Below are 16,106 nucleotides of genomic sequence, written 5' to 3'. Positions count from 1 at the left end.
ACACCCAGCACCGGTTCTCACCCTGTGCCTCTTGCTGGTGGATGGTCCTCCTCCTCTGCTGGGCACGAGGAACAGGCAGCAGAAAGCAGGCAGCATACATTGTACATTGGCTTTCTGACTGATTCTGATGTCTCTTGAACTTCTGTTGTTTTGTTTAAGTTGTATTTGCTTGATCTATTGAGAATTCATCAGAGAATTCATCCACTCCCCTGCTAACTGGGCAAAGAGGCACCTTTTACCGTGGTGATTCTCTTTATGTAGCAGAGGGAGAGTAACTGGCCCTATTAACCCCCAGCACAGTACTTCCAGTGACTGTTGCTGGTGTGTGTCTTAAGTTTCTTTTTAGAATGTGAGCCCTTTGGGGACAGGGAGCCATCTTATTTGTTTGTTATTTCTCTTTGTAAACCACCCTGAGCCATTTTTGGAAGGGCGGTATAGAAATCGAATTATTATTGTTGTTGTTGTTGTTGTTGTTGTTGTGAGTTTTTGGTTAAAAATGATTTGAATTAATGAATAGTTGCACTTAAACATCTAGACTAACTGCTGTGGTTGAAAAAATGTAGAAAGCATTATTACAGTAGAATTGCAGGTGTCACATTTACTTAATGGTCTAAGGCAATGCTCTAATCCAAGGGAACTAGCACTGGTCATTTGACTACACGTGAACTTTGGGTGTTCAGCATATGATATATATGTCAGGGAAACATGAAGGACAATTTATGGGGCAACCAACAAAGCAACTTGTTTTTCTGTCTGCTTTTGTAGCAGTTTCTTGATAGCCAGAATTAGCATGAGGAAATTTTGAGAAAGAGAAGATAGAGATACCACACTTGAACACTTCATTGTAGCAACTTAAATGGATAACGGTTTTATTTTTTACTTTGAAGTGGGGAAAGCCTTCATTGAAAACAAGATACTTTCCATCAGAGTTCAAAGCACTTCATTCATCTTCATCTAAAATCAAGCAGTGTTGGGTTTAGAGCTTCAGTAACTGGCCAGATTTTTATGGTTTTTATTACAAGAACAGCAGCAGCAGCAAAAGAACAAAACAACAACAACAACAACAACAACAAAAAACCCAACAACAACAACAAAAACCCCAAACAAAAACAAAACAAGAAACAAAACACCCCTACAGTGTAGAAGCTTTATGCAAGGAAATGGCAGAGCCTATGTAAGTCTAAGGATTGGTTCACTTGAAAAAGCTTCACTCTACTTAAGTGTGAAATTTTGAATTAGCATATGCATGCCAAATTTGGCCGTGGTAAGCATGATTTAGCTGCTCAATTTTTATTTACATGTGATCAGATATCTTGATTTGTAACCAGTGAGACTGAAGTCTTAACTTTTTGCTGAATTGTGCTTTGTATGTGTCAGATTTATGGAGAGGAAGATTATGAAAGATGTGTTTAATGAATGATCAGCTATCAATTACGTCTTCCTTGTCAGTTTCCTCTAAAATGGATATTACATGTATCAGGAGGAGTGCTTTAAATGGGGAGCACACTGCAAGTAAAAAGAACCAATTGCTATAGAACAAATGTGCTCTGAAATCCTGATTAAGGCATACAGTAGCTCTTTGTTGAAGCATGTGGCCAAGCCAGCTCTGTTGCTGTTGGGGAAGCTAGTTAAGTCATGTGACTCTGTATTGATTTTGAGTAAACAATTTTTAAATCTTTTTTTTTTTTTGCAAAAAAAGAAAGAAGTGTTCTCTCTCTTTTTTTGCTGACAATATCTCTTGTTCAAACATCTGCTTATGTTTTCTAGGTATTAAAAGCTATCCCAAAAGCAAGTGATGTGATTTCTTATTCTGCAGCTGGCTGAGAAAATGTTGGTGGCACAAACTGCAGCTGTTAGCAGAAAGTTTTCTCTCTGACAATTGGCTTAAATGAAAGAGAGAGCCTGGGGGATTGTTAGAGCAGACTTGTGCTCTGCAGTGTTTGTTACAAGCCTCCAGGTCTTAGGCAACTTCAAGGATAGATAAAAGTTAGACTACCCTCCTCTCCCGTTCCCTTCCACAAAACAAGACCCTGGTTGACCTTGTCAGTGTAGAAGAGACATATGTGCATGCAAAGAATGTATTTCTTGACTATTCAACAGGTCTCGTTTTGCATTGTTGCCCATGTTTTGTGCAGGTTTGGATATTTTGCTTGGACTATGTTTATGTCACTAATGTTGCAGTGGTATGATACAGCATTATTGGGATAAGTTGTTTATTTGGAATAATATATCTGGTGAATAATCTATCTTAGCACATTTGCGCTCACTGCCACAGTGCTGGAGAGATGTGCACATAAAGATATGCTTCCTATAGAGAGCCTCTTTTCTGAAATGGAAAGGTGATATAGTTTAAGAGTGGAGAAATGCTTGGAACAGCAGGAGGCTTGCTGCTTCAGACACTCCAATTTTCTAAAGGTAGGCTAGTGGGACCTTGCACAGCTATATGTACTACAACTTTTTAAGAAATGAAACAATGCAGCCTTATTTTGGAAAGGAAACCTTTATTTGCTTAGGTCATAAGAATATATTGCCATAAATGAGACCTAACAATTGTGCTCTATCCATCCTTTGTGGAAAACTGCTGTTTGAAACATGCTGAAGTGTGTTTGGTTTAAAATTGCACATGCACACACAAACAATGTAGATAGCTTAGGCGAGCAAATTATGGCACATTGTGCATGTGGGGTTGCGGGGTGGAACAGCATACTTGGGACTGAGCTCTATTCCCTCCCCAGCTCACTCTGCAACACCTTTTCCTGCTTTAATTTCTATGTTTATAAAATGTCTTCTCTAAATTATTTGGTCTCTTTTATCCTCCAGACTTTTTAACTTCTTTGAGTCCCTTGGGTTTGGGCTCAGAGCAGCTTACAGCAGGGGTTGTCATATGGGTCCCCAGATGCTTTTAGACTACAGCTCCCATCATCCCTAGCCACAATGGCTGTTGTTGGAGTTCAGCAATATCTGGGACTCAAATGTGAGAATCTCTGGCTTATGGCAATTTTCTTAGGGCAGAGAGTGGGATGTAAATCTGATAAAATAAAAACTAGTTGCATGAATCTTTCGTGTTGATGGGCTTATAGAATGTATGCATGTGTGTGGATAGATTTGCAGTATGCATGTGTGTGGATAGATAAGTAAAATATGCTAGTGGTAGCCCATGAGCGTAACCACCTTAAGTGGTGTAGCAGGGAACTGCTTGACTAACAAGCAGAAGGTTGCCAGTTCGAATCCCTGCTGGTACTATATCAGGCAGCAGCGATATAGGAAGATGATGAAAGGCATCATCTCATACTGCACGGGAGATGGCAATGGTAAACCCTCCTGTAGTCTTCCAAAGAAAACCACAGGGCTCTGTGGACGCCAGGAGTTGAAATCAACTTGACAGCATACTTTACCTTTACTTTAGCCCATGAGCATGATGGCTTTTAACCTATTGACTGGTCATTACTTCTCTTCTTTCACCTAATAATAGTTTATGTACATTTGCTACAGTACAAGATAATTCTGTGGGCAGGAATTCTGTGAGGAATTCTGAAGAGCAAGAATATATGCAATCTAATATAGTGGAACTGCTGAATAGTAAGTCGTCACAATCAGTCAGTTCTAAATTTGTGCTCTTATTGCAATGGCTGTGGCTTGTAGCATATCTAGCTGACTTGACCTATCTCCTCTCACTGATTTGGGGCATCATTGACTACCGTTGAATCCAATTCTAGTGGTCACACAAGTGCAAACCCATTTAAAGTGTCAATTTGGTAGTGAGTGGCTGAGATAAGCCTTTAGCAAGGTGTATTGATTTCTTGTTCCTTTTCTTGTCACCTGTATCTTGCACCTGCTGTGTTGTCAGCACCACTCAGTGTGGCATTTTTTAAGATCCTCTCTGGCTGAACTGGGTTACTGTTGCTGCTGTATCTGTTGTTAATTCATCTTTTCTTTGGACATTCCTGTTGGTAATTCAGCTGGTACCAGTCTTGGATCTCTAGCAGCTGGCTCCACTTAGAAAGCCAACTTACTGACATTTTTATAAGTTGATCTAGGCTAGCTTCCTGTGTTCCCCAGATGAAATTATGTGGAACAGAACTTGATAACACACTGTGACATGTTTCTGAGCTTGCAGAGCCCTTGTAGAATGTGGGGAGCACTCCGGAGTCTAAAGGCTCTTGCACAACTGTGCTTTTGTAGAGGGGTGCAGACGTTGCATGAGGGTTCGTATTGCTTCATTAGTCTGTATGTCAGCCATTACTTTTACAGGTTAATTGTTTTTCTTTTGTTTGTAAACCACCATGACGTTTTTAATAATTTGGTCATATCAATATGTAATAAGTAAATTTTGAGAGAGAGAGACGGAGGGTGGGGGGCTACTGTCCATTATCAGTGTTTCCTGGGGTAAGATTAAAGAGTGAGGTTAGAAAACAAAATTCCTTTCTGGAGTTTGGATTGTTTGCATTTCATATTGTTGGAAAACATGTATGTGCGTAAAGCTATAACACTCATACGTAGGCTCCATTCTCACTTTCTGAAATTGGATTTGGTTAGGAAATTAAATTTCATAAATTGCTTGACTTTTTCAAAAACATAAAAAAGCTTCACTCCACTCAATTTTTTTTTTAAAAAAGCCTCTCTTCTATGTACAAGACACTAATTCAGTTAGTAGCCACTGTAAAGCATTTTAAAATATTGAGTATAAAAGTACAGCAATCTTTCATGAAGGTAGTTTTGTTGTTGTTTTTGTTTTGGCAAAACACAGTTTTAGACTGTTTGCTTTCATCTCTTATTGGATTTTTCAATTGCATATTTTAAAAACATGTGCAATGTTTTTAGATCAGCTGTACTTGGATTTTTTAAAATTATAATCCAACACTTTCATTTTCCATGTTAGGGGCTATATACTTATTTTAACAAAGTGAATTAGCTTTTCTGCCTTGTTCTCTTTCAGGACGGCTTCAAGTAAAATGTTGTTGAGCTGCATGTTTCTGGCCATAACTCTCTACAAGTTGACTGTAAAAAAGACTCTTAATTAAAATCCATTGCAGAGTACTCTAGATCAATGCTCCTAATTCATTGGAAGTCAACACAAAATGTGATGGACAGTTCCTATCTGCTTGTGATTTGGTTTATTGTATTTAAGGAGCTGGTGGTCATAGAGCACCATCATAGAGCAACTCACAGTAATGAGTGTCAACCGCAAACTGCCGTGGGCTTGCTAGTATGCTTTCTCATAATACTTCAGACTGTGTGGTGAATCTGAATGGAGACACTTTTGCGTCGTCTTCGGAGTGTCCCTGCTGTATTATGCAAGGCAGGGCAACTTGTTCCTTTGCTGCTGCCTTTGCAGTACTTTTGAGATACTAAATAGTAGGATTGGGATTTGGTGAAGAAAAACTCATGGACAACTGTAATTAGTTCAAGGCAGTGTAGCACAGGAGCTAATATCTGATAAATAGGTGAGACCAACCAGTAAGACACTAGACCAGAGTTTAGGGACCACTTGTGTGTATGTGCTGTAAATAGAGCTGACTTCATTCTCCGTGTTATGCTAGTCAGTGTGCTCCTCATCTGCAAAACTCACTTTGGTAGGAAAGAAACTCAGCACAAGTAATTTTATGTGTTTCTGAGGAGAAATTCAACTGAGGAGGAACAAGTGTTTTTTGTTTTATTTTGTTTTGTTTAATGCTTTTCTTTCTTTTCTTTTTTTCTTTTTCTTTTTTGCATTTAGATTTTATATCTCATGGCACCCTTAGGGCTTGGAGTGTCTTATGCAAATTTTAAATCTGAAAATGAAAACTGAAAAGAACAGATTACTGTCACTTAAGCAATGGCTTTACCTCAGATATCCCCCGAAGGGCCCCCTGATCACTATAGCATTATCTTTTGGGCAGTCACCTACAGAGAAGCTGGCAATTGCTAAGAGGCAAGAGGACTAAGCCACCTTCATAAAGGGATATAAGCTTGGTAATGGATTTTCTAGGCATGGATGACCATTCAGGGTATTGTTTCATTAAAAAAATTGCATGTGGTAGAAAAGGGGCCTGTAAATGTAATTATAAATAAATAACATAGCATGGTATGTGTACCTTGAAATCTCCAGCAGGCAACGGTTGCTTACCTTAAAATACTTGGCATACAGCTGTTCAGTATTGTCTGCCCCTTAGCACAGAATTTCTACTGTCCTTTTTAAAATAGCATTTCCTGTCAAATAGTTTGTCCCCTGTGCTGTTGTTCACTTGGTTCAGCATAATGAGCTGAACAGCTAATTGCATTTTAATAACTTCTTATTTGCTGAATAGCCGTTAACATGTTAAAATGCTGTATTTTGCTATTAGTAGAGGTTTTTATTATTAAGGGGAGAAAAGTATTGTATTTAAAGCCAAGAAAAATGACTTTTAATAATTTCAGTATTGGCAAAAGTGTAGTGTCTCTAAAGTTTAAATAGTGGGTTGTTAGAAGTATACAGTAAACCAGGGCTTGATAAGATCCAGGAGCCAGGGAACCATGATGCCTAGAAATTTTTTCATGGTACCTACACAAGGATAGTCAGAGAAATCATTATTTAATAAAAAATTTCTTTGTCCTAGGTAGCCCTGTTTCTGGTTCAAGGATGTCACTTGTAAAGGGGATAAAGAGAAGCCCATTTACCTTCCTCCCCAGCAATGTCTATTATCAAGTCTGGTAATTTTGTCAAAGGCTTCTTGCCTGGCTCCTAAATTTAGGATTGTCTCCTAGACCCCAAAGGAAATTTCTCAAGGCTGGAGTAAACTAAACCGGTTAGCAGTTTATTTTTGTCATGAATCCATTGTAAAATTTTAATAACATGTAAAAATAAGTCACCAAGCATGCCCAACCCCACCTCCCTAGCTTTCAAGTCTGTTCACCACTCCTTGTTATTTTTAGGGTCCGTCTTGAACTATTGAGTGAAAAATGTGTAACAAGGAAGTGGGTCTGTTGAAAAGACAACTCTAGCAATTTTGTATCTCTTCTAAATATGTTCCAATAAATGCTTTTTTGTTTTTAAAGGGAAGATGCCACCATTTCAAACGTTAATTTAGAGCTGTGTTGGTAAGGCCACACCTTCCATGAAACTCTGTGTGATAAGCAAAGGGAATTGAAGAGGGTGATGATGTAGCTGTTAAAGAAACTATTAAGGAAACAAATGACTGTAAAAAACCATTTGTAGGATGATGATATGATATTCTAATATAATGATATCATGATATTGTAGGAGCAGTTTATGCATTCAGTGGAAACAAATGGACATTATTTGTCTTCGACGTGGTCTCTGTCTTTTACACCAGTGGGCTATGTGCCTGCGCAGAGACCTCGTTTGAACCTAACAAGCTCAATTCTCCTGCTTTGAGTGGGAACCCTGCCCCCAGCTGCCATATGCGACCACTCCTCATCTCTTCGGTCTTTCATCGTCCATGTTTCAGTTAACATTGCAGAATCTGCATTTTGGCAACAAGTAGGATTATTTCTATTCCCCCGATACTCATACTGAGTGTCTTCTCTGCCTGGGGAAATCCCACATTGTTGAGACCTGTCTTCTCTGCCAGAGGTTTACAAAGCACGCTCGCAAGAATAGGGCTTCTCGCTTGCACCCAGCCCTGTGGGACTTGGCTCTCCAATCTTCAGAAGCCTTATCGTTGGAGTGATCCGTTAAAATGGCTTCTTCGGTACAGTCAGTTGGATTCATTCAGGGTTCTCATCCAAGCAGGAAAACAAACATTGGCAGAAGAGCACCAAAGATTTAGGGTTAGTAAACGGTAACATAAGCACCATCTTATGTGTGTTTTAAGAGAAATCTCTACCTCACCAAATTTGCTAGAAATTTCTACCCCAAAATCGAAAGTGGAGATTGTTCAACAGCCCTAAGAAGCGATTGAGTTGAGATGTGAAGCAACTGAATTTCTTTCATCATTCTCCATGCTTTGGTTTCTGGAACAGTTGGGGGCGGGAGGAAGTGCTCTTGAAAGTAATGAACCTTGAATTGTTTTCAGAGAAATGGCTTATCCTAGAAAAATGGTATTTTGTGCTGGAAGTAATGTAATGTTTCATTTTGAATTAATTTGCATAAATAGATGTTATTACTGTCACAGTACTAGGTGGCTTGCCTGAACATGGCTTATTTCTGATGTTATTATTTCCATAGTTGAAAAGCAGTGACATAGTTTCATGCTTATAAAGCTGATTCCACAAACACATTCTGCACTCACACTTTAGAAGTTATATATATATTTTTAGTTAGTAGTTCTGCAGTGACTTTTTGCTGAAGGACTACACTTTAAAAATTGCTTTCAATAATGCACGCAAATTAATTGGAGTATGGGTATACAAATGTTCTGAACAAGAAGAGAACCAAATCACATTTTATCTGCTGTGAGGTACTTTGCTACACTTTTGGGGATAAGAAGCTGAAGGAATTCATATGCATTATGGTGATGTGGGGAATGATGGTGGTTAGAATATTGTAGAATTGGTATTTACCCCCCTCTCTTCCAACTTTAGAATTCTTGTTTAAAGTCTCATTCTTCACAGAGTAAAGCAAAAGGCTATTGTTCTTAGAACAATTTAAAAAGATCTAGACTGAAATTTTCTAAGAATAATGCCCTTTTACTTCACTCTGTGAAGAATGAGAGTTGGAACAAGAGTTCTAAAGTTGGAAGAGAGGGAGGTAGCTACTACCTACTCTGAAAACATTTTAAAGGTCAAGATATCTGGTGGGATCTAGAGATGTACAAGGAAAACAATGATTCAGACACAGGAGCTTTCCTGCAGCAGTGCTCCACTGTAGCCCCTTTTGTCTCCCAGAAATGCTGCTTCAGAAGTTTTTGGGACCCTCTAGAATGGTGTGGGATGAGGTGAAGAGGGGCTACAGTGGAAATTGGAGAAGTGCCTTCCACTTGTGCAAGTGACCCCTTGATTCCAGACTATCTCTGACTGCTTTTCATAGCTAGCCTTTCCTAATTAAAGCTATGTGTTTGTTCACACAACTTTAAGTAAAATCTTTTTTTTCACCAAGAGGTAACATGTATAAAGTCAGTACATGCCCCACTCTTTTGTGTGCTTATATGGCACTGTACATGTTACCTGATTGCTACCTGATACCATTACAACATAGTAATGTTTGGTTTTTAAACTTATAAACTAGGGCTTCTTTCTAACATTATGCAGGCTACAGCAGTCTGACCATGAGGCTATTCTCACGATCCGTAACCCACTTGAATACCCCTCCCCTTAAATGGGGTTAGTGGAGTGAACACACCGCTAACCCCTTTTATTCAGTTGTGTATTGCTGTGGCACAGCTCCAGGCTCGGGGGGTCTCTCCATAATGCCTGGTGCACTTGCGCGGGGCATCCTGGAACTTCTGGGGGCCGTGCAACCCCCGATCCCCACACCCCTGCTGGCTCTGTGATGGAGCCAGTAGTTGTGTAGGTGGCCAATCCGGCCGCCCAGGGCTTCCCTTTTGCTTGTCTGCAGGGAGAGCAGGCTAAGCCTGCCCTCCTTGCAAACCCCCTTATGGAATGAATGACAAAAGGATTTCTGAACTTGTAACATTTACATGCATTCAGGTTTACGAAATGTATGTCTCACAACCATTTTTACTACTCCACTTGCCCACAAGTAAACTTCTGGCATAAATGAAACAATTTTTCTTCCTAATGGAAGCTTTTCTAGCCCTTTACATGTATTCAGTGTGTAGTATTTGGGATATGTGGAAGGTGGATCTCCTAGGCCTGCCCCCAAGCCTCTGAACTGTCTGTGAAAGGGGCTCGTGTGTGTGTGATTGTGTATACACGTGTATGTTTGTGTCCAGGCCCTTTGCAGTGCATTTAAGACCGTGTCAGGCCAACAGATGTAATCCTACTTCACCTGCTCCCCAATTCATTATACATGATACATACTGAATGAATGAACTTGTTTCTGTCTGGTTACTTGAAATAATTCTTAAATTGCCAAGTGTAGATAGGTAAGTGGCATTTATGTTTTTATTTTGTTTTTTTTAAATTATACCCTCACTTATCTTTGCTCTCAATGTAGTTTACAATTAAAACAATAATATAAAATAAGTAAAACATCATAATGAACAATATCTTTAAATATCAATGATACTAATAACAGCAGTGCTTAAATAATAAAAATAGAATGATTAAAACTTCAGCTACAAACCAATCTCTCTTTTGCGGGGGTGGGGGATCTGTTTGTTTGCTGCTCTCTTCTTCCTTGACAGTCTGTCTAAGCAGTCTGGCAAATGGTATGGAGTGCCATCACGTTCAGGCTCTGCCTGTGGGCTTCTGCGGTATCTGGGTAGCCACGCTTGGAGACAGGTTGTTGGGCTAAGTGATCTGATTAGTGTGGTTCCTCTCATGTATTCCCCAAGAAATAGACCAAATTGGAAAGGATCAAAAGTCAATAGAAAACCAAAATTACATTGTATGAACTGGCTCAAACACTGCAGTTAACTTCAGAGGTCCTGTGTTGTGTGGTTCTGCTGCTGGAAGTGTGATGAGTGGTGTGAGGCACAGGGCCTTCTCTGTGCTTGTGCCTTCCAAACCAGGACCACTTGAATCCATCTCTGCTCACCTTCCAGCAGGCAGTAAAAACGTAGCTCTTTCAAGCAGATGCTTTGTGGGTGCTGCCCTAGCTCAGTGGAAGAGTATCTTTTTCCATGCAGAAGATCCCTGGTTCACTCCCTTGGATCTCTAGGTAGGACTGGGAGAGATTCTCTCCTGAGGCCTTGGAGAGCCACTGCCAGTCAGTGTAGACAGTATGGAGCTAGATGCATGAATGATCTAACTTGGTATAAGGCAGCTTCCTGTGTTCCTACATATGATTGGCTACACATGTGAATTAGGCCTAAGTAGTATCCAAAATTGCTTGACCTGAGTATGCCTGTGCTTTGACGTTCCATCTAGAATGCTCCAAGTAGATTAGGAGAGGATTGGGAAGACAGATCAAATTTCTCTCTAGTAACCTTTGGCAGGAAAAAGTTAATTTACTTGAACAAGCCTGTATCCTGCTTTTCTCTTATAGATCTGTAGCAATGCATAACGAACAAAAATCCTAACAATCCATAAAAACATGGGAGTTGTGCACTTCTTATCCACTTGGCAGCCATTCATGAACAACGAATTGCTGACTCTAATGTAATTTTCCATGGGTTGTGGTATTGGTGTTGAACACTCATGGCTCACCAGTGTTCTGCCATATGCTGTCACAATGGCAGATGCATTTGATATGATACAAAATGAAATCTTGCAATCATTCACTTCTGGCTTGTCATGTTTAGTGCCTTAATGGAAGAAATGTGTTCAAAGAACTTAGCTTTAGAATAAAGATTTTGCTAATCTAAACACTAAGGCCCTTGTCAAGAGATCCATATGAGAGCAACCATTCTTAAGCAGTCTTCTTCTCTTAGGTTTAATAAATAAAGTCTTGAAGCACTGATCACCTTTTTGATGCCATAATTGTTATGGATTCTTGAATCTGTTCTTAAAATTTGGGCTTCTGGAAACAGGGAGATTCCTTTCCTCCGTAGCCAGTTGTGTATATATCTTACTGGAAATGGTTTATTTCTAGTTCCATAGTACTTACAAACCCCACCCCCACCCTGCCCAAGCTTCCAATAACTTGGTGCTGTTTATTTTGGCTGTATTTTGATGTCAAAAACTCTCTCTCTCTCTCTCTCTCTCTCTCTCTCTCTCTCTCTCTCTCTCTCCTTTTCTCTCTAGCATTCTACAACTATGATGCCAGGGGGCCAGATGAGCTGTCTTTACAAATAGGAGACACCGTACACATACTGGAGACACATGAAGGCAAGTGGAACAAATTTTTCTTTCGTAGTCATTATTCACACAGTCGTTATTGTGAGTGTTTTGAATTTAACCTATCTGCCTATTTTAGCAGATGAGTTCTATTTTGAGACCTGATGAAATATTGAAGTATTTAAATGGGCACAAAATTAACAGTCACTACACATTGAGCAGGCATGGAATAGTTGATGAATAACCTTTCCAAGATGCAAATTTCTTTCTTTTTGCAAAAACAAGATTGATGTTTGTGCAGCTTAATTTGTATGGATATTACATCTGTTGAATGTTTAGAAAAGGTGATAGATGTGTATAGGATAGCCTCAGATAATATACAAGGTCCTTCTTTTAAAAGGTATTAATCTTCAGTGCTGAAAACATAAAATATATTTATCTTCTAACTTACTTATACTTCTTTGTAGAAAAGTAGCCAATGTAGCTATTCTTTGTTAAAAATTATGCTTTTATTTGCAATGTCTTTATAGTGAAGCGAAGCAGTCTTAGTTTTTACATACTGTGATGTGCATTTAGCATTTTTCCATCATATTGGCAAGTTGTCTAGGAACTATAGAACCTCTTATTAGATTTGCTTGTGAGCAACCTAGGCACATCCATGAGCAAGAATAAGAGAATCTCTTGGTTTGTTTTCTAGTAGCCATCCAATAGTCATTGCTTGCCCGCCTTTATATGTGATCTGCTGTCATCTCCTTTGTGGATCACTAGACAGAAGGAGTGAAAGCTGTAGTCCTAAAAAGGATAGATGCATATGTTTTTGTTGATTTCGGTATGTTTTTCCTAGCTTCTTCCAGGACTGGGGTGGTCTTTTCTTTCTCATCAATATGCACATTTGCTTGCCCTTCCACTAGCTTTTCTTCCTCTGACCTTTTCAGAGCCAAATAAAGGATGCAGTTTCACTATTTCTACTGACACTTTACAATCCTAGAAGAGCTGCTTGCATAAAATGCGCAGTAAGGGGTCTAGTGAGAAGTATGTCCTCCCTGTCTCTATCATTTGTTTATGTAATTTTCAAAAGTTAGGCTTAGCTGTTGCACATCTCATCATGACAGTGGCATATGCAAACTGAGCAGTAGCACAAATTAGGCCCTGGATATACAGCGAGTAAGCTTGTGTTTGGCTTGGAAAGGAATCCTCGGCGGACCAGGCATTGCTAGAGTGAAGGCAGAACAGCTAGAAGTGCCTTGTTGTCAGTCTTGATTCTTCTTGTCTTCATTGCCCCTTTGATTGGTGGCTAGTGAACAGTTGCAGCAAAGATAGCATGAATATTACTTTTTATCCTGTGCAGGACTCCACTGTAGAGTTGGGGAAGACATCACTGCCGCTAACTCAACTGAGCAAATTGTTGCTTGTGTGTAGTCTAGAGACACATGATAATTCACATCTCTACCTCCGTGATTAGAAAAGCCAGTAGATCACTCGCTTGAACAGCTGTTCGTTCAGCTAATGACTAATATCCAGACTCATGCAGTGCTGGTTCTATGATGAAGGGACAAATGTCATTAATCTCTCCTTCCTTCTGAAGCCTGCTATGCTTCAAGAAAATATACCCCTGAGGACCACATGTATCTCACGGATATATTTTTGGAAGCATAGTGGAATTCAGAAGGAAGAGGAGATGGGTGAAAATTGCCCCTCCCCTTAGTACCAGTGATACATTAATCTGGATGTCAGCCAGTGTCACTGCAGCGACATCTGCACTGATTCTTAGATGGGCCCCTCCTTCAGTTCTGTAGGGATTTGCAGCTCAGCCCCATGCTTACATGTTTACTCAGAAGGTCCCAGGTACAATCCCTGGCATTTCCAGGTAGGGCTGGGAAAGACTCCTGCCTGAAAACTTGGAAAGCTCCTGCCAGTCAGTATTAGACAGTAATGAGCTAGATGGACCAGTGCTCTGGCTCAATTTAAGGCAGCTTCCTATGTCCCTAGAAGTAAGTTCCAATACGTTCAGTAGGGTTTATTCCCAGATAAGGATATACGTCTTAATGTTTTAAAGGAATGTTTTCAATAATTCATATATCCACACAATTCAGGGTGCAGGGGCTTATGTTGTCTGGGTAGTTTAGCAGGTTCTTTGGTAAAAATCTTTCAAAATCCTATTAATCAAGGCCTGTAAACAAAGGGAGCCAACAAATGTAAATTTATGAATTGCTCAAAGTTTTGTTAAACAAATCATTTTATGCTAAGATTTCATTTGTCGTAATTCTTTCTGATAGTGAACTTGATTAGCTGAGTACCTATTAATTAGAAAGCAAAATAGTTCCACCCAAAAACAAAGCCATGGACTCTAGATTAATTCACCTTATTTCCAAGGGACAGAAATTCTGGGTTTACATTGATTGCCAAAGATGGGAACTCCTGTTGCTGTTCTCTAATCCTGTAGTATTTGTTTGTTTTCTATGACTAGCTCTCATTGCTGTCCTGGGGTAGGGAGTAAAAACAGGGTCTAAAGCAGTCTCTCCCAACCTGGGGGCCTCCAGATGTTGCTAAACTACAACTGCCATCATCCCCAGTCACACTTAATTGTAGCTGAGGATGATGGGAGTTGTAGTTCAGCAACATCTGGAGGCCCCCAGGTTGGGAGACACTGGTCTAAACTGTGCAAGCCTAGCAGTTAGGTTAGCAGTTAGGCCGGTGGTTGTAAGCCATGGAATTTAAAGGTGTCAGTTAAGGGGGGTGGATGAAGGGAGAGAAAGGGAATAGGGCTGTTTGAGTGCCTAACAGCTTATAGTATCCTAGAGGTGAGCATTAAGGTTGGGGGTAGATGCATGGCATGAGTTAATTTTCTTCCCCACACTATACTGCTCTCTGGCTACACAGCAATAAAACATTTGGGTTCAGGGCTTGTAGCCAGCTGCAGGCCTGAGTCTTCTAGAACTATGTAGTGCAGCAGGGGAAGCTTTCAAGGGGTTTAGAAAGAAAAACAGCTTCCTCAGTGAGGCCCGTACTGTGTGATGTTCTAGGAAGACTGCATCTCTGAACGGAAGTATTCCTGTTAGGGATATACTGCAACATTTTGTTCTACACTTGTATTTCTGCAATCTGTTTTATAGACACTGACTAAATTTCTCTAATTTACTTCTTTGCCTATGTTTATGTAAAGTGACTCAATATCCTGAGATTGTATAATGAAATGTATGCAGCTTTGTATGTATTGGGGATGTGAAGAACATTTCAACTCAAAATGGACCATTTCAAGCTTGAAACAGAACACCTTTTAATTCAAGGGCCTGTTATGAGCTTGAAGCAGAAATTCCCCTTATCGATCAAAATGTTTAGACATTCCAAATGCCGTTTTGGAGGCCTGTTGAGTTGTGGTTTGTTTTGTTTGTGAAGCAGTGTTGTGGCAGGTAATGGACAGTGGCAGCTGTGTGTCTCTGTGTGTGTGTGCGTGTGTGTGTGCGCGCAGTAATTCTTGATTATTGCTGTGATGAGCTTCATGTCTGGCCTTGAGATTAACTTGTGCTTCACTCACTGCTCTAGTTCTCTCTGCAATCTGCTTGCTGCTAAGGGTGCTGCTGTGGCAGCTGTTGCAATGCTAGGACGTAAGCAGTTATAATTGTATGTATGAGAGCCATTGATGTTATTGCAGTGTAGGCACTGTAGCCGACAGTGGATTCTGGGTCAGGGATTCTTTTTTTGGCCCTTTTTGAACTGTGCTTGAATATGTGTTCTGTGTTGGGAGGGACATATTCCCTTTACTGTGTGCTTCTGCAGTGTATTTCAAGGCAGGGTTGTAAAATGCACTTTTAAATTGCAATGCAAAACTTGTGTGCATGCACTCTGTGAGTGCAGCTTGTTCTGGCCATAACGAACAATGGGGAAACTTGAAACAACCCATTGTTCCTCGTGGGTAGCTCCTAGGGACACCAAAGTGAGTTGTGTGGTAGGGCATGATGGGTGCTATCTACCACCCAACCCACAAAAGAAATGGGCAAGCAGGCAGTTTTAATTTTTTTCAACCTTCCCCCCCAAATCACACAGGATCCTATGGGAGGTTTTGAGAGAATGTTTATTCTTTTTTTTAAAAAAAATGCCTGCTTGCCCATTTCTTGTGTGGTTTGGGTGGTTGGTAGCACCCATTACACCATACCACCCAACCCATTTTGGTGTCCCTGGGACCCATCCATGGGGAACAATGGAGTGATTTGAGTTCCCCATTGTTCCCTATGGCCGAAACAAGCAGAGTGCACAAATTTTGCAACCCTGCCTTGAAAAACACTGTAGAACAGAAGCACACATTCTCTCTCAACACATAACACCACTTTTTGCCAAACGCACAGTCC

The 16,106-nt window shown here is 40.2% G+C and overlaps 1 protein-coding gene across 6 annotated transcripts in view; it reads left to right on the top strand.

Annotated features, from left to right (window-relative positions):
- Nucleotides 1–16,106, top strand: part of DOCK1 (dedicator of cytokinesis 1) — a 645,511-nt gene that overhangs the window by 54,104 nt on the left and 575,301 nt on the right. For 5 of the 6 annotated variants that reach the window (XM_053305327.1, XM_053305329.1, XM_053305326.1 and 2 more), the window contains exon 2: nt 11,728–11,811. In XM_053305327.1, the coding sequence (XP_053161302.1) occupies nt 11,728–11,811 (84 nt within the window). Of the gene's footprint in view, nt 1–1,909; nt 2,136–11,727; nt 11,812–16,106 lie in introns of those variants that run through there. The other variant, XM_053305328.1, reaches the window with a different exon arrangement.

The sequence above is a fragment of the Hemicordylus capensis genome, chromosome 3 (genome assembly GCF_027244095.1).
Source record: "Hemicordylus capensis ecotype Gifberg chromosome 3, rHemCap1.1.pri, whole genome shotgun sequence".
NCBI classification, from domain to species: domain Eukaryota; kingdom Metazoa; phylum Chordata; class Lepidosauria; order Squamata; family Cordylidae; genus Hemicordylus; species Hemicordylus capensis.
The sequence above is the reverse complement of the archived record's forward strand: the minus strand, read 5'-3'. Positions and strand labels throughout refer to the sequence as shown.